Source organism: Molothrus ater, chromosome 7 (genome assembly GCF_012460135.2).
Source record: "Molothrus ater isolate BHLD 08-10-18 breed brown headed cowbird chromosome 7, BPBGC_Mater_1.1, whole genome shotgun sequence".
Taxonomy (NCBI): domain Eukaryota; kingdom Metazoa; phylum Chordata; class Aves; order Passeriformes; family Icteridae; genus Molothrus; species Molothrus ater.
Window position 1 is genome coordinate 27,889,129 of NC_050484.2, and position 26,883 is coordinate 27,916,011.

Here is a 26,883-nt window from a genome sequence, read left to right on the forward strand (position 1 = left end):
GATTTGTAGTATGCGTGAATATTTAGTTAGAGAGTTAGTGCTTTATCGTACCAAATGTAAATATTTTTTAATATTAGTATTACTGTGTACTTTAGGTGGAATCTACAGGGATATCCTGCTGTGGAAACAGATACATTCTGTACATCCCACTGCAAACTCCTCTTAAAGCTGAGGTGCCCTACTCTCATTCTTGAATGTCTTCTTTTCCCTTTTCTATTTTTTCCTAAACCCAGAAATATTTATAGGAAACATGTATTTACTCTCTATATAATAGGTAGCATGAATTACTGCTTGTCCTGCCCTTTCTTTCCCTTGTGATACTGAAACAGGCAGAGATTTATTACCTAATCTCCTTGCGAGACCAAAGTCAATGAGTTTGATGCTGGTACCAGTCTTGTTGACACACATAATATTTTCTGGCTTCAGATCCAAGTGGACAATACCCTGCTTATGAATGTATTGAACTCCTTCTGAAATCTGCTTCATGTATTTAATGCACTCTCTCTCTGTCAGTTCAAAGTCTTCATCAATGATCCGTTCAAAGAGTTCTCCTCCAGAAACCCTATGAAAGACAGAATTAAAAGAGATTTCTGTAACATACTCATTTGGGGAATAATCAGGCTTTCTTTTTACAGCAATACAGAGAGTTCAAGCTTGCAGCAGTCACTTCAGGATGCAATCTGTGTTTTATAATGGCATTTTCCATAGATAAAAGGGTCACGTGGGAAGAATGAATCCCCTCTTTGTGTGGTATAAATCAATAGATGTTTTCTGTTCTGAATCTGTGCTGCAGGTGAGGACTGTGAAACACCAATGTTGTTATTCCAGGCAGCAGGGGTTTACATCCTGCCTCTAGGGCTGTGTCACCTGCAGGTGACAGTGGAGTGTGTGCTCTGTGACTGCCACCCTGCAGACACGTGCTCCTAGCACTGCTCCTGACTCCGAGCACACACTTCCCACTTCTCCCTTCCCTCCTGTGATCCAGCAGTGCACAAGTGCAGATAACATAATTTAGAAATAAAACTAAAATACATGGAATGGGTCCCAGGGAAAGAGGGCCCAAATTGCAAGCAGATGAGCAAAAATTCAGGAAGAAGAGCGATTGAGAGTGACTGAGGCTGAAGGAGGAAGAATTCTGATGGTATGGTTAACTGGAATGCAAAGCTCAAAGGGTAAATTACTGACCCAAGTGAGCTGAGAGGGAATTTCCTCCTCAGCCATGACAGGAGAAGGATATAACCCACAACACTTTCTATGTTGGTATTTTTAGCTGAGCCCTGATCACACTCCTTGTAGGTCAATCCCATTTTAATGCTAATTTAGGATGTGAAATAATTGTCCTTTCCAGGGTAGCATCTCCTGGATTGAACTGTTCCTGCAACTGAAGTGGGACATTTTTAACCTAGATTTAATAAAGCATAATTTAAGTTGTGGCTTACTGGGTTTGGTAGGTTTTTTCATTCTGTTTTTGTTTGAGTTTGTGTTTTGGTTTGTTTCTTTGGAATTTTTTTGTTGATTTCATTTTGTTTTTTAAATTTTGATTAATCACTCAAGTTGTTTATCTGCTTGCATCCAAAGATGGGAAATACTTTTTTTCTTTCTGCGGGTGAATGACCCATAAAGAAAGGAGCACATAGTGAAGGGCAGCTTTGCTTTTAGAAATTAAACACACCATGGTCTTTATATGGTTTAATATTTTGCAGGGTTCATGGTTATTGCCAAATGCAATTGCACATTGCAGTTACAGAAGGAAAACACACAGCTGAAAGGCAGCCTTGCCATGTTTGCAGGTTGCCAGATACATGATTATATCCCTCATGAACCAAACTGAATTTGAAACATCTGAAGTTCTGGATGCATTTCTTGCTTTGGCTATAAAATTCCAGAAAATATGTAATTAGAATGCTATTGTGGTTTCCTATGAATATGAAAATAGTAAGAAGAGCATGTGCTTGACAAACTGAGAGGTTATGTTGGATTAGAGCACATTTGTAACATAAAGCAGTAGTATTGCCAAACCTGTTGAATAAACATGCAGGGTATCTAGTGTGTTGTTGCTTTGCTAAGACATTAACCAGTATGGGTGTTTATGAAAACATCTGCAGGCAAAATGTTTGTATGTGGAGTACTCTGTAACTCCAAATGACAATCATCCTCATGCTAAAATGCACCAGTTGTTTCTGACTGTTCAACGCAGATAGTGACGACTTATTTGCACTATAAAAGTGCCACCCTTCCCAGATCCCTAAAGGGAACACTTTTCAGAAATTCTACCATTGTCTCAAGCCGCACTTTTTAGTATTTTTTTGTAAATAAACCACTGTTAATACACCTGCCTGCTGTTTTTACCATGGGAGCTCTCAACACCCTGGTAGCAATGGTAGATTAAACTGCAAGTGCATTTATGGGGTGAATACTCTTGCATTTATATCAGGAGCCAAATCCAGTTTGATTTTTGCCAGGTTAAGAAGCTGAATAAAATCAGTGTGAATGAGGTTCTACACATACACAGGAGGAGAAGCTGGCTTTGTTCAGTCACAACTAGTTCAGAATCCAAATCTCTATTTTTTCTGGATTCTCCTCTTTTCAGTCTTCTCTACATGAGTCATATAGGAAAATATTCTTATCTATGGAATCACAGAATACTCATCTAAGGCTCTGGTGCAGTAGGAACAGTGAGAAGAATCTACCTTGGAGTTGCCCAGGCAAATACTCAACTGCATTTTTAAAAATCTACCTTAGAAAAAAATAAAAAACCCAATTAACTTGTAGTAGCTTAAATCACATCAAAGGATAGAACCTAGTGCTGACATTTTGCTCCAATAATCTTAATTTGCAATACAATAATCTCCTTCTGTTCTATGTCAAAATAAACTGACTATCTGAAGTATATAAAACTTTGAGGCACTTAGCCCCCAGTGCTGCATTAAAGTGACAACATGTTACTATTTTCAGATTTACTTTTTCCACTGAGATTTTTACAGGGGAACCAATATGTTCTTATATTTGAAAAGGAAATGCCTGAGATTTGCCTCTGACTTCCAGTAAATGTTAGATGGAATGGTTTCCAGGCAAGAGAATATCATTATAGTGTTTAATTTAAAAGTAGTAATAAAAAAAAATCTGATTTTATTTTGAATATGAAATCAACCATATAAAATAGTGTAATGAGAAATATTAAAAGCAGAGAGTATGAAGTTTAAAAGGTTCCAGGAAAGGTATGGGAATAAAATTAAAATGAACAATTTATAATAAATAACAGGAAGAAAAATCAAAGGGTGCTTCTCATCAATTTGAGTAGAAGAGGAGTTCCTAAATGCCAGTTACTACTAAAATCTGATTTAAAGCAGACTGATAGCAAGTGAGCTTGATTTATTTGAAATCCATGCATTTAAACTCTGATGGAAATGAAACAAACAGCTTGGATTGTAAGAACTTTTAAAGCTATTTCCCATAACTTCTTTGATATGCAAAGAAATATATTGATAGCTACAGCAGAATTGATCCCTTGGAGGCTCTTTATCAATACAGGTGCAGCTGCTGGGCTGGGGCTGTGTCAGCTGGGCAAAATGACAGTAGAGAGGCTACCAGGTCACCTGACATGAGGTGCCACACAGCTCCTCACTGCCCAGACCTGCTCTGCTGCTGCTCCACACAGTAGAAATGTTGGGGGGGCTCAAAACCCAGAGGAGGTGTTCACCCCAGACTAAAACCACATCCTACTGAGGCTGGGTGACAAAATTACTTCAAATTTGATTGCAGTTTTCTACATTTTTAAAGAGTAAAGCCCCTTTGCTGTCAGGGGGGAACTAATGGAATGTAAAGCCATATGCTATTCCAGACTCTTTCTACATCTCCCTGTTTTCCATTAGGTCTGCCAGCTCTCGGTTCCAAGCTAAGTAGGGTTCCCTTCCCTTACCATCGGCAGTTTGCTCAACTGCTCAATTTAAAAATAAAAACACCTTCCTGCACATAAGTTCCAGGGTTGTAAAATCCCATCTCTGAAATATGCCAGTGCAGTAGTAGTTTGCACATAATCTAAGCAAGTGCCAAGGAAGCAAAATAGACATATAGTCTCTTTTGCCTCAAACAATTTATATCTTAGAACTTCCAGCCAGCAAAAAAACCTGCTTCTCCTTGCATCAGAGAGCACATGAAGTCATTGTGGCATCAGAATTGTAACTAAAGTAACTTTTTGGGAAAAACATCAGCACAGATCAGGATTTAATTTTCTTTCCAGTTGGTACTGCCACAAGTATGGGATTCACACTAAGCAGGTGCACTATGGATGATATAAATATTGCTCATGCTGGCCATTATTGTTTGTGAAGACTGTTCAACACATGTCTAGAATTGCCTAAAGTAAAAGAAGTTCTCCTTAAACACATTTTAGGTTTTAAATGAAAGTCCAAAATGCAGCTACTTTGTTCTCACCTCTCCCAAGTGGGCAATAAGAGTAAAGCTGCAAAACCCCACCCCATGTACTTTAAGAAACAAGAGAACTAGACAATAACAACTGTTACAGCAGATTTTGACTGATTTTTAAAAGATTAATACAGAATCACTTACACAGTTTAAACAAATTGGATAAATAATTGGAAAAACTTGCAAGATCTGAAAACCAGCCAGGCTCTGCAAATCCTGAAGGGTTTAACAGTCCTGTGTCTTTAAGTTGCTACTTTTGTACACACAACTATTTTCAACATTATTAACTTTGTCAGTGTGCTCTGCTTTATACTTACATTTCCAAAACCATAACGATGTTGGCTTTTTCTTCAAAGGCATCTACACATTGGACAAGTTTTGGATGATGTAGGCAGTTCATGATGCTGATTTCTTCCCTTATGTTTTCTTTTTCCTTAGCAGAATATGCTTTGAAAAATTTTCCTGCCCAAACTTTTCCATTCTTCTTTTCAACAAGCCTGAAGACTTGTCCAAATTTTCCCCTGAAAATATATAACTATTTCCATAAAATGTTTTTGCAATATATGGACCACCACAAATAGCAACAATTTACTAAATATTCCAGCACAACAATCTATTAAATATTCTGGCACAACCACTCCATTCTGAAATTAAAATGTCTTAGTATCAAGTATTATTCTATACTGATCTGCAAGAACTTTTGAGTGAATACCATGTTTAGAGATACTGTGCCATTCATGTTAACAAGTCTTACATAGAAGAGTTCAAAAACTGTGACTCCTACCAGGCTTTAATTCAGGTCTTCCTGTTTTCTATAGGTTATACACCTCTGAAGGTAGGACATTTTAGGTACAGGATTTAGGTGAAATCAGAATCTGAATGCCCAAGGCTTCAGTACTATTGTTTCCCTTTGCTGTAATGTACAATTCTACCTCTGTGTTACACTTCTCAGGATTTGTTCATGGCAGCACAGAGGATCCCCTGGCCTTCAGCACTGATCACTGAAGGATTACCATGGCCTGCAGTTCACACCAGCACGAGCTGGGGCCCTGAGAAACACAGCCAGGCTAATCACTGACCTTCTCTCAGCAATAGTATTAATGCTCTTGGGATTATGGCCGCTGTCAACAGAGATTCCAGCCCGTGGGCAGGATAATCTTATTACCACTAATGGATATAATGGAAATGCAAGTACACAATGTGTACCTTTTTTTTTCAGATAGCTTTCAGGAAACTGAGAAACTAATGAATCCTCTAGCTTTGTTCATATGCGGGCTCCATTTGCCAGAAATACATGTAGTGCCTATTTAAAATTATCAGCTAATAGGAGCAAAGGATCTTTATGGAGTGGAAGCCAAAATACATTGAAAACTATTTTTACTGCAACAAAGGAGCTCCAACTGGGATGCTGAAAGTGCAAGACAGTCAAAGAATAAATGCACGTGATTTTCATAACTGGCTGGTAGCCTTGAAAACTGTGTCTTCAACAGCACAGGCCAGTACTTACGATCCCAGCCTTTCTTCGATGTTGTAGACATCTGACACCTTCTGTTCAGTGTTGATCGTAACCGTCCGATACTCCACCTCTGTTTCTTTCTCCTCTACAAATAACATTAAGGACCATGATTACAAACCTCAGAAAACGTGAATGAAGAACACAGATTTGTATTTGTCCTATTTAAAACATGCATTTCTTACCATCGTCAGATAGCTCTGCTTCATCCTCTTTAGGTTCTGTGATGAAAAGAAAAAGACATGAATAACTTTTTATGTGAGATATATACTTATATAAAAGTATATTCACTTATATAAGATATTCAAAGTGACATGGAATATTTAATGTGACATGGACAACTGATAGACCCTATGGCAAAACAGCAAAAAGCAGTCAGGGAGTTTGTGCATTAACTTAATAATTAAAATCCCTTCACCACTTCTCCATCACTATTGACTATCCAGTCACTATCTAGTTACCATTTTTGAATAAATCACATTCCTGTGGTTTACATTACTTGTCAATTATACCTGCCTACTAGAAACATCAGCATACTGCATCAGTTCAAAGTAATCTAAGAAATACCTTTAGAATGCCTCAGGGAAATAGAAAACAAATTAAAAATATTAAAATCAATAACACTTCTTGTTCCATGACAGTTTTTTTCTTGGCTTTGATGTGCCTTTTTTGAATTGTGAAGCCAAAAGTTAGGCAAGTAAGTACATGAAAAGATTCCCTGCAAAGCATCCAGACACAGTTTTCAGACCCAAGATATTGAGAAACTCTGAACAGCAAGCATTCCCCTGAGCATGGCTGAATTCTGTAATCACTGAGGTTCAAAAGGAGCCTCAGTTCTGCAGGCAGATTCAAAGACAGATGAACCCAGTGACCTAAGTCAGAGTAAAAGCTGGCCTGAGCGTCCTGATTTTCATTTCTAATTTTCATGTACATGAACTGCCTGCAGCACTGCTTTTTGCCCGTGGGTAAGAGGGGAAAGGGGCTATAGCTGGGATGTTGAGCAAGCCCACCACTTGGGCTTGCTCCTAAGATCTGTGGCTGTGACCAGTGATTCGAGAAACTGCAAAGGCTGTTTGTTACGTAGTTAATTCTCCTGTTGCTGCTGAAGCTGCACTTTTCCATCATGGGGTGCAAGCCTAACCAAGGGATTTATCCCCCCTGTGCCAGCAGATCTGTGTTATTAAATTTATGCTGTACTCTGGGTGCTGTTAGGTGCTTCAGAGCACAGAGTTAGATGCAGAGAATAAGTAGAAAACAACAGAAATAAAGGGTGCAAGGGGGAGCAGATATCTGGTCTGAGGCATCACCCTTTCACATCCTACACAAAATGCTGCATCTGTGTGCTGGCAGCAAAGCCAATCAAGTGGATAAATCTGTTGCTAAAGCCTTTCTCTACTTTTTTGTCTGGAGCTGCAAGCCTTGCATATTCCTGCACAGAAGAATTGGTTTGCAGAGATCTACCAGAAGGGCAGGGAGAAGAGAGCCTTCCCCACCCGGGGTAGCTCTTCTCAGACCTTCCTCAGCTACAAACCACTCCTGCACAGAGCACATAACATTTTCCTCCCCTTTTAAGGGCTGTGTAAGGGAGTTGCTCCCAGCCAGGCTGCCAGTAGGTAATGTCTGCCAAATACTGCTTAGACAAGGAGTCAGTGCCCAGTTCTGCAGCCACACTGCATTGAAGCCACAGAATAGGAACAGTTTGGTCCACCAGTGGAAGTCTAAATTATCTAAGTGGTACATATCTGATCTGGGTAAGTGCTGAGCAGCTGTGCTGAAACCTTTCGCGGAAGTCAGTCAACAGTACCAAATTTTCCTCAAACATGGCAATGCATGCTTTAATCTGTTGAGACTTACAATCTTATTTTAGTTTTCTTCAAATGCACTGTGAAAATTTAGCCATGCCTTTCTTCACTAAGATCATACTGACATTGCTAATATGTGCTGGCCACCTCAGTATGAAAATCAGTAATCAGACTTCCTGGCAGCCTAGAAAATCCCGAGTTACTCAGCTAAGTGTTCACAAAGATGGCAGCTTAAAGTCCTGACTTTGACAGGTGCTGAACGCATGCATTTTCCACTGCCTTTAATTAAAGCACCAGTTCTATTCTCACACTTGAAAAATCACACTTTAAATGATTTGCTCTTTTTCCACCCTATCTGCAATATCAAGAATTGTAATCAATAAACCCTAGAATTGAGAACACAAAGACAACCTCCCTCCTCCTGCAAAAAGAACATATTTTCTTTTTGCTCAAAACAACTTTTTTGTTGCTTTTTTTATAAATGTGTATTGCAATGACTCATACACTTTCTAGCCTTTTGTACTAAATCTATGTAAGAAAATGCTCAGACTAAAATGGAGAAATAACTTGTTTGCTTTGGTCCAGTGTATGTAGTGGTTGCACTAGGAAAAACATAGAGAAGAGTCAGGCCTCCAGCCCCAGAAGGTGTTTGTCCTGCAACTAAAGAAAGAGGGCATTCAAATACAGGGAATTTTAGTATGAAGAGCCAGTACCATCTAGCTTCCTTTCAATTTTATTGCTACTCCTAATGTTATTTTCCCCTCTTTGAAGAGAAGGTGCATCTTGATTTAGATTGGTTTTAAATCTTGCAAATAGAGGGAAGTAATTCCTCAGCATGCATCCAATTTATCACTTGAAGAGAAATATGATTTACTTTTGTTTGAGAGGCTTACACAGTTGTGTGATGCTGCATCACTTTGCATTCATTTTGTCTTCCTTTAGCAATAAAAGATAACTTCACAAGGGTTATATGGAACACTTCACACTCCAATGCCCTGCACACATAAATGAAGAGGGAAAGATACAACACACAGTGCACTCCTCAAAGACAGGAAAAATGGTAAAATTTGTTATTCCTGGTCTGGGATTTTTGGTAAGGTGACTATCAAAGTCATCCTTGCACAGTGGGTAGATGGAGATGTGCACAAAAATATGTAGTCACTTTCTGGTTTTGAAAAATAATGCGGACATTTGTGTGTTTCAAGTTTTGTACCAGTTCCTGAATAATTTCTACAATGATCAAACTCTATTAGCCCTTTGAGAAGATCTTAAACAAAAATTAAGAAGTAAAAAATATGGAAAAAGAATTTTAAAAGTACATGCAAATCTAACAAAAAACCCTAAAAAATATTTTGGCACCCATAATGCTGCAAAACCAACATACTAAGTAGGATAGCCTTGAATTCACAGGCTGACTGTATGTACTAGGGGACACAGGCCTGAGGCACACCATCATGCTGGGATTGAAAGCATGGGAAATACAGCTAGCTGCAAGGTGCCAATTTATTTTCTGCTGTATATTCTGTGCTTGGCTAGCAGCAAGCACATTCATTATTTCCAAATGCAAATTTGGGATAGTGTTTATGGTTTGTTTTTCCATGGTGTGTCCAGTATAAACTATAATGAATCCATTGGCATATTTCAGGTAAGCTACCAACCATCATTTTCCAGCTGGGCATGGACTGAATGTGTAACATCTGTGAAAGGTTTAATTTCCCATTACCTGTGCAATGAACTGCAGAATTCTTTCAGCCAGCACTCACCCAGCAAGCCAGAATGAGAATTAGTGCTTGCTTTCACAAGGCAGGGATTTGGGATCCCGGAAGCCAAGTTTCCACACTGCAAGTATGCAAAACTGATGTGCTCAGACCCCCAAAAGACGTCTTTGAACGACCTGAGCACAGTTACAGCCACAGAGACAAGTGGGAAGGAGGGTGTGCAGCTCTCTGGCCTCGCTAAGGAACTCTTAAGGAAGAGTTCAGTTGAATTGAGATGTTTTTTTCCTTCTGAGAACTTACCTTCTTGTTTCTCTCCAACCTTTACCAGCTCAGACTCTTGGCTGGGCTCGCTGATGCCGTAGACGTTGGCAGCTCGCACGCGGAATTTGTACTCGCGGTCGGGCTGCAGGTCCTGCACGTTGAAGGAGGTGCTGCGGCAGGTGGTGAGGTCTGTCCATTTGCTGTCCACCGAGTTCCAGATCTCCACGGTGTAGGACTGCACGGCGCTGCCGCCGTCGTAGGAGGAGCCGTACCAGGAGAGCGTGAGGGAGGAGCTCCGGATGTCTGACGCGCAAGGAGTGCCGGCAGGTGGGTCCGGTTTATCTGCAAAAACGCACACAACGCACACTGTGAGGGTCACACAGAACTTCAGCAGGGTGCTCCTGGCCCTTCTCTTTCCATTCCATTGCTCTGCTTCACACCAGCATTACAGAAATTGTGGAGACTAAAACCAGTCCCAGCTATGCCTGCAATCTCCCACAATGGTGCAAACCACTCCTCGGTGATCTTCCTTAGAGGAACACCCCTGTAACAGTCCCATCACTGCAATGTGCTTCCTTCAGCTCCCTTCATCTGCTTCCACACTTCAGGGCCACTGCTCACCTTTCACAGCCTCAGAAAGTGCCACTCATCCAAATACACCTGGGTAGCAGAAATACTGGAACCATTTTGCTGGCATGGAAACAAGGCCTTGAAGGGTGACAAGTTTATCTGCCAACAATTTAGTGAACAAATTCATCTATGTGCAGTTTTTGGAAGCCTAGCGCACTTTTTGGGAAGAAGGAGTTCAATTTAGAATATATAATTTAAGTAGTGAGATTTTTTTAAATCTCATATGCATTATGGAAATTGTTGAGGAGTGGGAGATAGAAATTTCTGTATTTCCTCAGTTAGAGGATTGCTACTGAAGTCCTTATTTAGATGAGTGGAACCAGTATCACCAGAACCTGGTGTGCACATGTGCTGCCAACTATGCAAATACCTGAGAAAATACAACAGCCTCGCAGTTAAATGACTTTTTCAAGATTTAGTCGAATGATTAATTATTGCAATTAATGTTCTTCTAAGACAGAAAAATGATGGCTTTTAAAATAACTTGCTAGAAAATAACTGTGGAATTTAAGCACTTCAAAAGACTTTTAAGGAAACAGATAGCTTCTCTGGAAATAATCCTCTCAGAAATAATCTAGCAAAAACTACAAAATAATGATGATGTTGATGTGGATGAACTAGTGGCCAAAGGTTGAAAGAGAAATCAAAGGATGGGATAAATGAGAGAAGAGGAAAACAAAAAAGATGGAAAGTGCGAGATACTACAAACAGTGGTTACACTGAACATGGACTGATAAAATCCTGTCCCAATTTGCTTGTTCAAGGTGCTAACAGATATTATCATTTGCTCTGTAGGAAAGGCAGAGCTGACAAAGCAGCCAAAAAATACTGCCACTTTCTCAGCAATAAAAACATCCAAATGCTGGAGGAAGCTGTTGTAGACTTTGATCAAAGCCTCACTGTGACAGACCATGTCCCTTCATACTCAAATTATCATTCCTAGGAAAATTACTGAGCTGACAGAAATAGCCACAATTTGTCAGAAACATGCCTTTGGTTCTTGGACAGAGGAACCTCTCCTCTGACTCTTGTGGTTTAACTCATAGAGAGTGAAATTAGGACAGTCTAATCTGATCAAAATAGTTAAGTATCAGTTCACTATTTGGAAGAGTGCAAATTTCATTGCCTAGTGACTTCCGTGAAAGAAAAATTTAGTTCAGTTGTGATGAAAAATCCATCTCCCTCCACAACTTAAACATATTAGAAGATATATAAATAGAAATTTTCAAGTATGAGGGAAAAGACTGAGAGGGAGGAAGGGAGGTGGACACTGAGTATGCCACTGCATTCAGTATGAGAACCCCCAGGTGGAAGAAAAAGTGACTGCCAGAATCAAGATTATCTTTGTTCATTTTGGCAACACTTTAAACACCATTCCACTAGGAGTCATCATTATACAGCACATGTTTTGTTAAACACTTGTCAGAAACCAGATGTCCTTAACCTCTGGAACAGCTTATTGTCCTGCTTCGTGGTCACATTTTACTCCCCTCATTTTCTGACAGAATGGAAGGGGCTATTAGCAAGCATGAGTTTATAGAGTAGATATATAATGAACTGAATCACAGAGGACTTACATGATTTGTCTAAGCTTAGAAAGAGAGATTGTAGCAAAGATGAGAACTGAGTCTTGATCTCCTGGTGCCCAAATAGCAGCACCCCTCTTCCCTGTACTGGTCCTGTCCCAGCCTCCCTGGAGCTGCAAGAAGTGAGGATTCAGTGCCCACACCATTTGCAGTATCAGCATGTTTGTACCATACCCATAGCAGCCATCAGAGAGCTGCTGGCATGGCACACATGGATTGGATGATTTTAGTCAGACAGTGGCAGCAGCATCTTCTTTTCACTACAACTTGTTAGCCATGCAGACCTTGCTGGGAATGATTCTCTGTCCTTCTCAAAATCTTTACAGGAGTGGAATATTCAGCCCTGTGTCTTGTTTTCCTCCTATGTAACCATCACTGCATCATTTCAAAATGCAGATAGAGCTGGAGTAAGTAACAGCCTATTTATCCTAAATCCAAACAGAACAGAGCAGTTGCAGATAGCAGGAGGAAAATACTTTGAAGAAAAAGCCAAGGCAGTAGTCCATCACCTTACAGTGGCATCTGCTGAAGTTTTTCAAAACAGTGCAGAATTCTCTGACATCTGCTATGCACACAGCCAAACCTGGACGTATGTGTTGCTTTAAAAATAAAGTTAGGTTGCTTTACTGCTGTGCACTGAATTGATCTGGAGAAAGTGTTCAATGTTTCAGCATTTGCAGAGCAGTTTCAGCAGTATGTTTCAGCAGTAGCTTGCTTCCTGTGCAGGACATGAAAATATACTCTCTCATTGCTGACTTTCAACACACTTCTGTTTCCAAATGAAACTCTGGGCATGATTTATCAGTTTCCTAGGCCCCAGTTCCCTCAGTAAGCTCTCTTTCCATGACTCACCTAGACAACTGGAGTCCCTCTGGCCTGCATGGTTTACAGAAGCAAGGCTTCGGTATGAGAGCACTGCAGAGAAAGCATTCATGGCCAAGGGGATAGCAGTGGCAAAGGAAATGCCACATGGCTTTTGGACTAGTCAGCCAGCCTTGGGAACATTTCTATACTCCTAAGGCATTTTTCTCAATAGGCAGAGATGAAAACCTGCAACCTTGGCTGGATTCTACTGAGCCATAAAGATGCACGTTTCTGTTTGAAGTCTATCTTGTGCTGCTGCTTGCAGATCTGTTCAGTGTATAAATACAGTAGTAGCTGCTATGGGAGATCCTAAACAGGAATGAAAGCCTAATCTTTGCTCTTTTTTAATATGACAGATGTATATGTACCATTTTAACATGCTTAAAAATGACTTGATATCAGACTGGATGGTATTCTACAGCTCTGCACATTCAGAGAACCTGCAGATGGTCTCTCCATGTGTCTGTTTTCTTTCTCAATACTTTATTCTATGGGGATTTTAAAGGTTACCCTGTATTCATCTGTCTGGATTGAAAGCTAGAATATTTTGCCAAACTACATTCCCTTCTGGAATATGAAATCTCTATCAGCACAATTAACTGCTTCCAATAAAAACATCCCATGAGCTGAGAAGGAGTGGGGAAGACAAGCACAGTTCTCTATTTTGTCTTTCTGTTTTAGTGTTTACTATACCACTCATGTCTCTGAGCTGCATGTGTCCAATATTCTGCTGCATGTCATGAGCAGTTTTTGACATGCACAATCATGTTTCATACTTAGGCTTATGTTATGAAGGCTTTACATTGGCTTTAATGGACCACAAGTTTGTTCTTCTTCTTCTGCAACAATGCATAGCTACAATCCAATATGTAAACTAGAACAAAGGCAGGGCATCCAAAAGTGCACTTGTGCACATTTCTACAGGAGAAGGAACTAATTTAAAATACTGAGCTCTAACTTCAATTTCACTGTTACAAGCAACAAAATAAAGCCACCATAAGGTACCTTAACCATGTGAGAATAGGAGTACTCCAGCCTTGGCTAACTTACAGCACTTACATAACCACTAAATCAAGACTTTTGATATTCTAGATGATCATGGTCAGATTGGCTGTATCCATGAACCTAGTCAGAATGCTACAAACTCCAATGCCTTTTCACATAAATCTCTCTAGGAATACAAGTAGGGCTGCCCCAAACTGGCTTCCAAGGCCTTATGGCAGGCAAAGGAGCAGCTAATTTGGCCTCAAACCTGGCTCAGGGACTGTTTGCACAGCAGCACAGAGGCTGCATTGAGTTGCTGACACCAGCATCACAGAGGAAGTAGCAGGAGCGACTCCTGTGTGCTGTGAGACATAAGCCAAGCAGAGAGGAGTAAGAGGAGACTGGAGGTGATGTAAAGGAGCTTTTTAGCCATTTGTGCTCCAGCAAACCAGGCACATATTAAAACCCCCTGCTTCTCAACAAATGGAGGTGTAAATTACCACTACCCCAAAAGCAATAAGGTCAGATTCCAGTTTATTCTTTGTAGCATGTATTCCTTAGGGCAAATGATAATGGGATGAGTTGGCCCCGCATGAAATGTTTAAGCCACTTTCAAGACCATACCAGCACTGAAACACACACTTGTTATTTACTCTCAAACTGAATTCAGCTGCACTCCTTCCTCAGATAAGTTCTCAGAAATATTTTGGTAAACAGGTTTTGATATACAGCCTGAAGTAAACTCTAATTAATTTGTATTTGTGCACTCTGAGAAGCATAAAACATAAGCAGGCTTGGCCTTTAAATCATTGCTGTTTATCAGACAAATGTGACTTGATGTGATTGCCTTTTTTTCCAGTGGTGCATTGGTTAGAGCATGTTGCTAATAACACCACGGTTGTGGGTTCAATCCCTGTACAGGCCATTCACTTAAGGGTTGGACTCGATGATCCTTGTGGGTCCCTTCCAACTCAGAATATTCCGTGTTTCTGTGAAAATTCCTTTGTATAAGCAAAGGGACTTTTTCTCTCTCTGCAGTGGAGGCAAACCCACAGCTTATGCAGGACACCCACGTGACATGAGACTGTGCTATTGAGACCTCACTGCCTTCTCCACATGGCTCAGTTTACAGAGCCCTCAGAACACAAGAACCATTCCAAGAGACCAAAAAAGGCAGCAATCTCCTTATCTAACGGAGTGCAGGGAAATGGAAATTGTTCCGCTACTTGCTGTGAGGGTCAGGCTGAGCCAAGGCGAGGCAATGGAGTTTGCTGTGCATTAAGAGCTCACACGGCCCTGGCTCTTGAGCAGAAATATTGCTCCAGCAGAAAGCCTCTGAAAACTGAGAGCAGTATAACCACAGCCTCTGAAAAGTTCTTTTTTCCTTTCTTTTATGAACAGAGACATCACTGAAACAATGTCTCTGAAGTAGTTTTCTTTATCTGTTCTCAAAATTGGTTTGTTTTCTTTCTAAATCCAGTTATCATATTACTGTATAATACTATTATTAGCTATTGTGATATTTGTCTGCCAGATAAAGAACAGACAGAAAGAAACAATTTAATTCCATTCCACAAGCTGTTTAGCCAGGCAAGGTATTTAATATGCTGCAACAGCCAGTTGAACACTGTCCATGCCGACAGCACTGGCAAAGCTTTCATTTGAAATCCATCAGCAGGAGAAAAGCGAAACCATAAAAGGTCATAACTGAACTCGGCACTATTGCTGACAGGGCTCAGGGTCATGGCAGACCTCGCTGCTGTGCTTGGAAAACTATGCCCTGCAGCTCTTTTTCCAAGGGAGAGGAGTGCTACAAGTAGAGATATTACCCCTTAACTCCTGTAACTAATGTACACCCTGTACATTAGTGTACCACAGGTTTACGATAAAGTTAAATTTAAAAATGCCTGCATTTTCCTGCAAAACAGCTCAAGAGACACTGAAATGAACCTGAGTTTTCTCCTAAAAAGCAGCAGAGGCAAGAACCCCATGGTAAAGATTTGTTAGTCCAGACTTTGAAATTTACACCTCCCCTGTAAAATACACTGCAGAATACTCTCACCAGATTGCTCCTCCTGACAACTCTGACAGAAAATGAAGTTATCTTAAAACTGCCATTTTGAGACCTGTGGATAAAGTAGCAAACAAATAGTGGTGGCCCAGAGCATCGCTTTGTGCTCTTGGGGTAACTGAGGCATGGAAGTGTAAAATGACCTTGCCCAAGGACACACAGGAGAATGGAGCTGGGAACGAAACCAGAGCTCACCACTCCCACGCAAATGCCCTCAGCACAAGAACATCTCCTCCTGCCACAGGCCTAATGGAACAAACAAATATATAATGCATTCTCAGGAGCCTTTTTCTAAACCATCTGCTCCTGAGCCTGAATCAACAAGCTGTTCAGATTACTCATGTGCTGCACGTTAGGTATCTGCTTTGATAACTGATTGAATTAGAGCTCAAACCTGCCCACTGAAAGGCACAATAAATTTTAGGAGTCTCCCTAGTAGGACTTTCAGTGGATTAGTCTCCACTGGAGTGAGTTTGGGTCTTAGGAACCCCATGTTTGCATGGAGGAGTTGTGATTAATCATTTTTGAGTAACTAGGTAAAATATAGGAATTTTGTTGCAATTGTCAAGATATTTATTTTCTTCCTGAAAAACAAGCTGAAGGTAAGCATCAGGAAAAAGCAGCTATGCATGGAGTTCTACTGAAATGTCTCCCAGCAGAAATTACATTGAAACTACATGGCCATTCAAGGGATAAACCTGGATTAGTGTGCCAGCACTGATGCATAGAGCAGAGTAAGCTGGTTTTCCTCTACACATTTTTGTCTTTCTCTGAAAATTTAGTTTTGGTACAGCTGGAGAGCCACTATGCGTTAGTGGGAAGCTGACAGTGGAGGTTACTATGCTCTTGAACTACAACAGCAGCAATATAAGACATCTCTTCCTTAACCACCAGTGTAGTTGCCCTTTAACCATAAAACCAATGACAAAAATACTCCAGCAATCCAGAGGAATTTGAAAGGTTGAAGGTTACAGAGCGAGTCCACCCACATATTCTTAAGAAATTCATTGCATTCTTGACCTGACTGTAAACAGGGAATCACATGGATACTGCAATATATAATCTGATTCTTTTCAAAAAAAGAACTTTAGAATCATTCATATTTGCACTTCTGAGCTGCAGTATTCAGTGTCAAAATGTCTATGGATGTCTCACTTCACTGTCTGCTTCCCAGATGTCTGCACTTAACTTTTCCAGAGAGGGAGCACAGAACATTGACCACTGGGTCCTCTCTGTCTGAGTGGTGAGCACTGAGGCAGATTTCTCAGGATCTCCCACAATGCAGTCACCGTGTTGAAAGGGTCACTGTGCACTGCTGGTTTTGCTACCATGTTTCCTTGTAACAGAGTTTTGAGGGAGAAAACAAACTCTAAGCTTGCATATATGTGACTTGTGGAAGCAGAACCAAGCCCTTCATAGCAGCAATTAATAATCCTACCATTACATTCAGTGACTGTTGGAGTTAGTGATAATCAGACCTTGTTCTCAAGTAACCTTGTATTTTCTCATTTGTACTTGGAAAGACTGGGCTCACACAGATTCTGCTAAAGGCATAGAAGTAACACCTTCCTCACAGAAAGTAACTTCCCCATCCCAAGTCAAGTATGGAATGGAGTAGAGGAGCACGTATTAGTGAATTCATGATATACTACTTGCATGCCTCTGTATATGTGTGTCCTTGAGTACTTGGTTTATCACTTTCCAACAGCAGAGAGGGCTGCAAATCACAGTACATGCACCAATGCTGAGTAATAGAACCACCATAACTTTTAACTTCAGGCCTCTCAGGGTCTAATGTCATTGCTCTTATTCTTTTGCATATATCTACCATAGAGCTTACTAATCACCATGATACTTATATATATGTGTGTGTGTGTATGTACAATACATATATAGATGTATGTATATGCACACAAAATACGACATCAGGATCAGTAAAAATCCCAAAGGATCTATAAAAGACAAAATAGATTGGTCAAAATCAGTCCCCAGTTAGGTAGTATGTGTGTTTCTAGTTCTGTCTTAAAAAAACCTAAAAGACAGCACTGATAAACAAAGTATTCACTACACACTGATCATCAAAAAGCTCCTGAATAGCAGACAAGGAAATGTGAAACAATAAGCCCAAAAGCATGTGGCAAGTTTGTGGCATAGCTGCAGAACAGATTATTTCTCTAGTGCCAGATACCCTTGTTGAATTCTGTGTTATTCTTTGGACAGTCATAGTACCCAGCTTTAGCCAGTAGGAAAACCAAGTTTCTTTCTCAAAGATGGTTACAGACCTAGGGCTATCACACAGCTAAAATGTTCAGAATCATAATTTTGACAAATATATCAAATATATCCAATAAATGGCAGGAAAGGAATGCATATTCCTTGCTGTCACTGTAAACTGAGGGCTCTACCTTGCCTAAATCAGTCATGTTTTACACTAAGCTCATCATTGGCTCATTTAACAGCTTAGGCAACACACGTCCACTTCCATCTGACACACTGTCTGCTATAAATCATTAGCTCAATCTCACATCAGGCTGTTTTGATTTTGGAGCAGAAACATGTTACAAAATCTCCCTAGAGAGATCAGTCAGCTAAGGAAATTGCTTATTTAAGAGAGCTGATCATAACAATAGAGAAGAGCTCAACATGGACATTTTGGGACCAGTCAACCCTTTCAAAGAAGATACTGCTTAACTTGTATGTCTCACGGACTTGCAGGTCTCCCAGTATTACTAGTGCTTGTACAAAGTTACACAATGAATCACAAGGCTCAGTCCTTGTGGCTGAAGGCTCTGTGCTCAGCACCACACCATTATTTCAAAAGTCTCCTCTAAATTGTTTATGTGTCAGTGCATTTGCTATGTGGACTGCACACAGCTCACACTGAAGGCTGAATGTAATGGACATTTTTTTCATTTTTATTTCATTAAAGGAAATAAAACCCCATAGGATGAAGCTGGGCTTCTTTCAAGAGCATCCTTTCCCATGACCCAAACAGCATCAAATCATAAATTATTTAAATGCTTTAGGTGTCAGAACTCTTGCACAGTTTAATTAAGACTGTAGTTGAGGCCTGAGTCTGACAGCTAAATTTAAGACTTTGGGAGCTAAATTCAAAGGAATGCAAAGCATCTTTATTTCCCTAAATGTCATTATTAAAAATAATTTCTACAAATTGTACTTAGATAGAGTTTGCAATCTAAGACTCAAGAGTTTAAATCATAGCAGGATCATTTCTGATTTGAATCCTGGCAGATAAGCTCAATAATTTGTCCTCTGATTGGAGTTTGAGTCAATAATGTTATTTTTTTGTGAAGAAAAGTCTTTGACAACTGCAAGTATAAAACCAAGATGCAGGATGGTCTGAAATATCCTCAGAAGGTCTTTAGACCTTCTGTTCAAAGCAGGATCAGCTATAAGGTCAGACCAGATTGTTCAGATGCTTATCCATTCTGAACTTGAATACCTCCAGGGATGGAGACTGTACAACTTTGCTGGGCAACCTGCTCCTTAACATGTGTTACAGTCCAAATTTAATTTGAGAAATGTTTATTGGAGTCTTTCGCATAAGAAACTTGCCCATCAGCATGAAGCCTTTGAAACCTACATGATTGTAAGAGGTAATAATAAATTAAAAGAGGTAATAATTATTAATATTAAAGAAGTAATAATAATAAAATATTTCCTTTACCTTTATTTCCATATTAATTTCATTTTATATTTTAACAAATGTCTTTGATTTGCTAAAATTCAGAAGAGCCAAGCCTGTTAGCCCTTTGAGAAATGCAGCCCTGGGTCTGCTCAGACACGCTCCTCCAGAAAGCAAATGTTCTGCATTTGTAGTTTCAACACATTCAAGGCTCTGTTGTGCAGTGTGGTCAGGCAGCAGTGCTTTGAGCACACAACACACACACATGGATGTGCCTTTTCTCAGAAAACTTACAGGGAGGCAGGTCACAAAGAATTTAGAGACTTTTTATAAAGGGCTGAGGCAAACAGAGCTGATCTCTAGCACCAGGACTTTCTCCACCAATGCTTGTTATGAAAGTGGGGTCAGGGCAGGGAGAGCAAGTTTCTTCCCGGTAGTTGGGATGGTGCAGAGACAATGGACAGGCAGGAATTTAGGATTAAGGATGAGCTTTGGTAGGCTCAGAAGTGCCAGGTTTTGCATATTCAGAGAAACACAGCTTCCCTATTTTGACTGACAGGCTTGAGAGAAAAGTACCTTCCAACTTCAGTGAACATTTGACACCTTTAAAGGTGCAAACAGTGTGAAGAATTTTATCTCATAGTGAGAATCTAACCCTCTTCATATAAGGAAGACATTTTTGCTCCCTTTTCCCACATTTTTGAGTGCCCAGATGGAAGAATCTGGCCTTAAAATGCATGTGCAGCAAGCTAGGAGGCCTTGTCACGCCTTCAGCAGTGCTGACATCAGCGAGATGTCTCACTGAAGAGCTTGGCAATTGTACAAGACAGAATTTATTCTTTTTAGTTGGAAACAGAGAGCTTGTCATCAGCCAAAACACATGGCAAACTCCTGCACATTGTAAGGATTCTTCACCCATCTCTCCCAAAAGCATCTCTGGGAATCCCACGGTTCTCTGGCACATTTCTTAGGGAAGAGCAGAGCAGGAGGCTGAGATGTAGCTTTATAAGGTTATAGAATTCAAAGACTTTCAAACCAATTAATTCCAAAGGATATAAACCAGTGACTTATATAATAATGAGTCAAGGCTCACACAGTAACAAGATAATAGGAATTGTCAGCCTTGTGCACCTAAAAAAATCCATCTTGCCCAATAACCTGCTACAATTATCTGCCTGCAGCAGTTGCCTAGGAAAGAGTGAAAAGGAGGGAAATATAAAGAGCAATTAATCTCCTGCCATTCTTCCAGCTGCTAATCAGCTGTGTTGGGATTTTGCAGCCAAAACCTATATCCAGAGCAATGTATATGTTTTTTCAAGGACAAGTGTTCGTTTTTAACCTAGCTGTACTTATGACCTGCACAACCCTGTACAACTGTTGGGAGGGGTAGTGCAATTTATCTATGCATCAAGGGGAAAATACTGATTCTGTTTTCTTCTGTTCTTGAATTCTCTGTCATGTTGCTGGAATCCACTTGATATTTATACTCATTCATCCAGTTATCTTTTAACTGCAATTAAAGCCTCAGACTGGATTAAAGGAATTAATTTAAATAATCAGGAAGCCTCTAATGACAATATGTAGAGCAACATGCAACTGAGTCACATTCAGTCTGCTTCAGTGGATATTGCACCTGAAAATGTGATTGTACTCATTAAACCTCCTATGGTATTAACTGGATTGCTGGAATGAATCTCCAGTCCCACTTGGGTTAAAGGTATTTTGCCATTGGTTTCACTGGAGTCAGACATTCATCTTTGCCCTAGACCCACATTTCTTGCCTTGTTCACACCCTTGTGGCTGGGCTGTCAGTGCACCACCTTATGTGATAACCCCTCTGCAGGTAACAGAGCCCAGAAGCAGACCCATCCCACAGACTGATGTTTTAGCCAAATCATATCTTGGCTTGCAGAAATTCCCTGGATTTCCCTGAAGCATCCACACCAAGGTGGGTTCTATTAGCCCTTTCAGAGCCAGATGTCACAGATCTAGATTTTGGCTGATCCTCACTAGGCTGCAGTTTTATCTGCAAATAAACTGCAACTGTCTGCCAGTCTGCATTTCTGTGCAGCTGTCCAGAGTCTGCTGCAACAAACCAGACAGCCTGGGAGTGTCACCTGACAAGGCTGTTTGAAGCTTTAAGATACCTGTGTAAAAGCCCACAGATGAAGGGTTCCAAAAGATTTAAAACAGACTGTCTTTATTCACTACTTTCTGCTCCTGTGAAACAATAGACCATGGTAGGAATTTAAAATGGAGACATGAGCTGTTTTTATCTTGTGGGGAGATTTCTTTTTAAACATGAGCTATTTTATCTATTTTATACATTCATCACCATGGAATTAGGAATTTTTCCAAATAAACACAGTATAGCCTTACAGATCTTAACTTATAGTCCTTATTACAATGTCACTTTATATTTTTTGAAATACTAGTTCTTATTTCAGTCTTCTTAATTTAACTGATTATTTTATTTAACCTGTTGCATATAATTGTATAAAATGCAAATGTAGACTGATGTCTGAAGAATAAGTATATAAATAAAATATTAATTTGGACTTACCAACAACTGTAAGGTTGACTTGTGCTTGTCTGCTGCCAAGTTTGTTCTCTACAACTAGAGTGTAACATCCACAGTGTTCTTGCTTTGTTGATGATATTGTTAGCTTGCTGCTGTTTTCATCATTCTCAATTTTAATATATTCATTTTCTTGAATCTGCCAAATTAAAAGAAAAATTATGTGACTTATTTGTATGTGAAAGAGCTCAAAGCACAATACAATGTTATCATATGAGTGCTGTTTGCAGATAACTCTATTACAGAAGTGAATATGCACGACTGATAAACTGTGTAATCCACACAAATCATCTAGAAATGCAGTGGAACATTTTAAGGGCTCCAGTCCTGCAATGGCCACAGGGAGCACTGGTGTTGCTGGAACCCCATTAAGGAACAGGTGTGTCACTTTTTAACTTCTCTTTGACAGGCTGAAAGTGCAAACTGTGCAACTGTCAGAAGAGCAAAGTTTGGTCTCACATATCTTAAAGAAACCACAGTGGAACGAGGGTTTAGCCTTAGTTCATTTGCCACCGCCCTCAGAGGCCCAACGAGCAGACCATCCACAGCTGGGACTGCTGCCCTCTTGTTTTAACCAGCTTCATTCTGTACTTCCACACAAACCAGGGTAGCAGTTTTTTGGGTTTGAACAGTTGAGGACAATGTTATATAAAATGGAGATACAACACTCCAGCTGTACAGAGAGACATTCAAAGAGCATACTGAGCTTTCCCATAGCATTTTAATTTTCTGAAGAAGCAAAAATCCAAATCTCTGCTGAATACCATAGGCATATTATAAACTAGTTTTTAATTGAAACAGAGCTACCATAGCATAAATGGCCAAGGTGACTTAGATTTTAATCAGCATTAGCTTGAGACATGACAGTTCTTTAAAAACCTCATAATGCTACCCTGCATTACAGAGCTGTACACTGTGTTCTTATGAAACAGACAACATAATGTCAATGCCCTTCTTCCTCCCACCACTTCCTTCTTAGATAAGCGACTCTTCCAAGCCATTCTCAGAATTTAATTAAAAATGAACGCTATTTAGTTTGCCTTATCTTGTCCCATATATTGAGAGAAGAAGAAATCAAAAGTTTAAGAACAGGACTTTCCCTGCTCTTTCCTCAACTGAGGCAAAACACATGCACTGCTATCTGCCCAAAAGTAACTTTAGAAAGTTTTTCCTACAAATAGAAAGTTAGCAAATGAGATTATGTAGGGTTAAACTCTAGTGAAAATTGTTCCACCTTGCCAACATACTTCTGAGATTCTAAACTGTTCCTTTATGCTTCATTAAAATTAGTCAGGGGGTGATAGTAGAACTAGATCTGCATTATTCAGAGAAAGCCCAGAAAGGATACAGGGAAAACCCTGAAAGGATGCAGAGAAATCCTTGAAAGGGTGTAGAGACAGCCCTGAAAGGATGCTCAGTGGTTTGCAGTGGTTGTGGGGAACATGGGTTGGATCTTTGGGTAAGAAATTCACTGGTTGTAGTTGAGAAGCTTCAACAGCTGGCAGTGTTCAGTGATGGACTCAGCTGATGAAGAGGCTTTCCAAGACTTTCTCCTCTTTAGCTCAGCACAGTTCCAGAATCCCTCCACTGTACTGCCATGGCATACAACAGTATTGGTCACAGATCCATGACATTCCCTTTCTACAAGCAACACATACTCTTTTGGAATACCCAAAAAAGATAGAGAGACCACTGAGAGAGGCCACTGTGGCTCTCCTGCACCTGAGGGGATGTGAGGAAGAAACACGGAGAGGAAGCTGCATCAAAAAGCAGCAGGGCTGGAATCACAGCTCACCAATTGCTGGGTCAGCTCAAATAACAACTACATATAACTCCCAGTAAACTGTCAAAACACTTGGTTGGTTTTCACTTTTAGGACTGGGAATGGAACAGAGTTGAAATCAACCAGAGTTATAGAAAAGGAAGAAATCCAAGTGTTAAACAATATGTGGTGAAGTGTAAGTTAAAGAATAAAGCAAAATTATGGTGCAGCACATGACACAGTAAGTGCCTCCCCTTTTAAATTAATAAATGAGAGACTGCTGCCCTCACTTGTTGTCCTACAGTGTTTGGTATCCTTCCTGAAGTTTTTTTTTTTCTTTTGTACCTCATTCACCCGAATGACTAACTTTAAAAAAATTGTCATTTTAATTTATGATTTTGCAATACTTCACTTTGTCTCACAGTGGATAACTAAAGAAGAAAGTATAAAGATGGTAAAAATAGCATTTTACAAAGGAGAAAGTATCTTGAATCATAGGTTACAGATCTGATATGGGCATAAGGAGCTGCTAGTCCCTGTTATCACATAGACCTTGCATATTAAAAAGGCCTTAAAATCTAGGTAAATAGGATTGTTGTATTCAACAATGAACTCAGAATTCTGCACAAACCAGAAACTCATTTTTGAGGGGCACATTTTACCTAAATGTTAAGACGGAGCTTAGCAAAATCAAACACTGAATGTCACTGAAACTTCTGAGACCTATTTTTTGTGGAAAGCAGTGGTTAACTTCAGTCTTGAAGCTAAAGAAATTTAAGGAAATATAAGAGCTCAGGAAAAAACCCACCCTTTCCCCTAAAGTAAGAGGTCATTTGGAGTTAGCAAGGATGGACTCTGGAATACCCTTTGCACTAACAAACTGTTTTGAATTCTTTCAATTAAATGCTGACATGTCTGGATTTAGAGTCTAAACTTCCTTCTAGGAGGAGATGTTTTTATTTGTGTTCTATAGAGTGCATGACAAGTTCAGAATGAAATAAACAGAACAGCAGCTACAGTAGATATTTATATTTGCTCTGTCCTAGCGTGACACTTCATCTTCCAGTCTGAACTTGCATATTGGGTTATTTGATTTAAAGTGATTTTAAATAGCTTTGTTAAAGCAACTCTCTTTGGACACTACCCTTATGGGCATTTGATACAGTTTAAAGATATTAATTCAAGTAGAAAGAACTTTAAACCTAGGAGTGAGGGCATTGATGGCATGGATTTTTGTTGTGCCCTGTATGGTGACATTTGTGTTGCAATACAATTCACTCAAGTTTTTTATATTGTATTTTGCCCCTTTGACATAACTTTAGACTCAGCATCAACAAAGAAATTTTCAAAGGGGAGAAATTTCCTCTGTGACACATACTTTTCAGATACCTGTATCTTTCCCATCACTTATCCTTTAATTCATGGTCTAAGACTTTTCACAAAGAAACTATCATTTGTTACAGGAGGGGACAGGCAGCAAAGGGTCTAAACTGTAGCAAGAAAGATTTAGGTTTGGCATTAGGAAAAAAATTCTAACCCTATGGCAATATAAACACTGCAATAATTTGCTAATGGAGGTTGTGAAATCTTCATCAGTGAAATGTTTTCAGTAGAGGTGAAGAGAACATCTGCAGGAACAAGATGGACTTTGCTAGTTCCTCAGGAAGGGAGATGGAAAAATGGGAGATAGTCATTGGTGTTACTTTCCAGCTCTGCTTTTTCAATGGTTATTAAAAGAGACCAAAACACAATTTACCTGCTTACGGAATTTCATCCAGGTGCAAGTTATGGGTGCTGTTCCCACCACCTTGGCAAACAATTCCACTGATTCACCTGCACGGACTTTTCTGTCTTCTGGGAACTGAGTAATCTGAGGAGGAGCAGCTGAAGGGAAAAAACAACATAAATTAAATAACCCTTTAAATGACCCAAAGTTTTCTTAAAATTCAAAACACATACATTTCTCAGCTCAGTTGTTTCACAGCAGCATTTGAAATTCAGATTAGCAGCTACCTGTTGCTTGCAATGAAAAAATTCCGTGGATTTGGTAATTCTAGAGGAGTAAAGCAATAACAACTTACCCATCCAAAGTTTGCTCATGCAAGACCAAGGTACAGACATCCAAAAGATAAAAACATTGGCACCCACCACCAATTCCAAATATACAGTTTATGAAATTTTGTTGTGGGTTTTTCAGAAAATCTTCTTTTTCTTTTGAACTTTGTATTTTTGAAGAATGGCTCCAGCTACCTTCTTATCAATTTGCATGTGCTGAGGAGGTCTGCAAACCTGCTCCCTGATGTCATCAACAGAATTCAGAAAATTTAAGAGTCAAGATCTGCCTATAGTTATCTCAGCAGCCAGATGAACATTATGTGGCACAGAAACATCATGAGAGACAAGGAAGGAAATTGATGTCTTTCTCCATCACAATAAATCTTGTCATGAGCAATGATGGATTTTTCTGTATTACAGTGCTTCTTTTAAACCTTGCAGTCCCATTCATTCCCCTCTGTTCATGAATCAGGCATTCCTCCTTCTGTTACCTCTCACTGCCTGAGTATCAATAGATGGCAGAACATCTCCTACTAACAGTGCTCCTTCCTGGCTCTCAGCTGTGCTGCTGAGTGTCAGACCCCTGGTAGCTGCTAAGCACAGAGGCCAGAAATATCATAGGCTGGACAACTCCAGGGTGAAACCAATACTGTTGCTTATAAAAGCAGCATGATAGAAAAATTATTCTTGTGTGTGTGTATTGAAGGGGGCGGACTTGAGGACATATTGACAGAAATGGTAAGAGGCATTCCCTAATATTACAATGGCCTCACTGCCAAATGTAACATTCTTTACAAAACACAGGGCTACTGGGCATGACAAAAGTGCTTTCTTTTCCTTTTCAAAGTAATTAAAACAAAGTGGGTTCCCCCCGCTCTAGACTTGACCTTTTAAAAGTGTTTTTGTTTTGAAAATGTCTGAAGGAAGCTAGGCTGAGGTGTATGTCTGGCTTAGAAAGCAGCTTGGACAGTTTAAAAGTCTGGTGATG

The 26,883-nt window shown here is 39.9% G+C and overlaps 1 protein-coding gene across 1 annotated transcript in view; it reads right to left on the reverse strand.

Moving 5' to 3' along the window:
* MYLK (myosin light chain kinase) overlaps nucleotides 1–26,883 on the reverse strand; it is a 194,065-nt gene that overhangs the window by 20,297 nt on the left and 146,885 nt on the right. The window contains exons 20-26 of the mRNA XM_036386318.1: nucleotides 25,597–25,724; nucleotides 22,064–22,217; nucleotides 9,759–10,061; nucleotides 6,124–6,159; nucleotides 5,933–6,026; nucleotides 4,743–4,946; nucleotides 345–562 (exon numbers count right to left, since the gene is read on the reverse strand). Of these exons, the coding sequence (XP_036242211.1) occupies nucleotides 345–562; nucleotides 4,743–4,946; nucleotides 5,933–6,026; nucleotides 6,124–6,159; nucleotides 9,759–10,061; nucleotides 22,064–22,217; nucleotides 25,597–25,724 (1,137 nt within the window). The remainder of the gene's footprint in view (nucleotides 1–344; nucleotides 563–4,742; nucleotides 4,947–5,932; nucleotides 6,027–6,123; nucleotides 6,160–9,758; nucleotides 10,062–22,063; nucleotides 22,218–25,596; nucleotides 25,725–26,883) is intronic.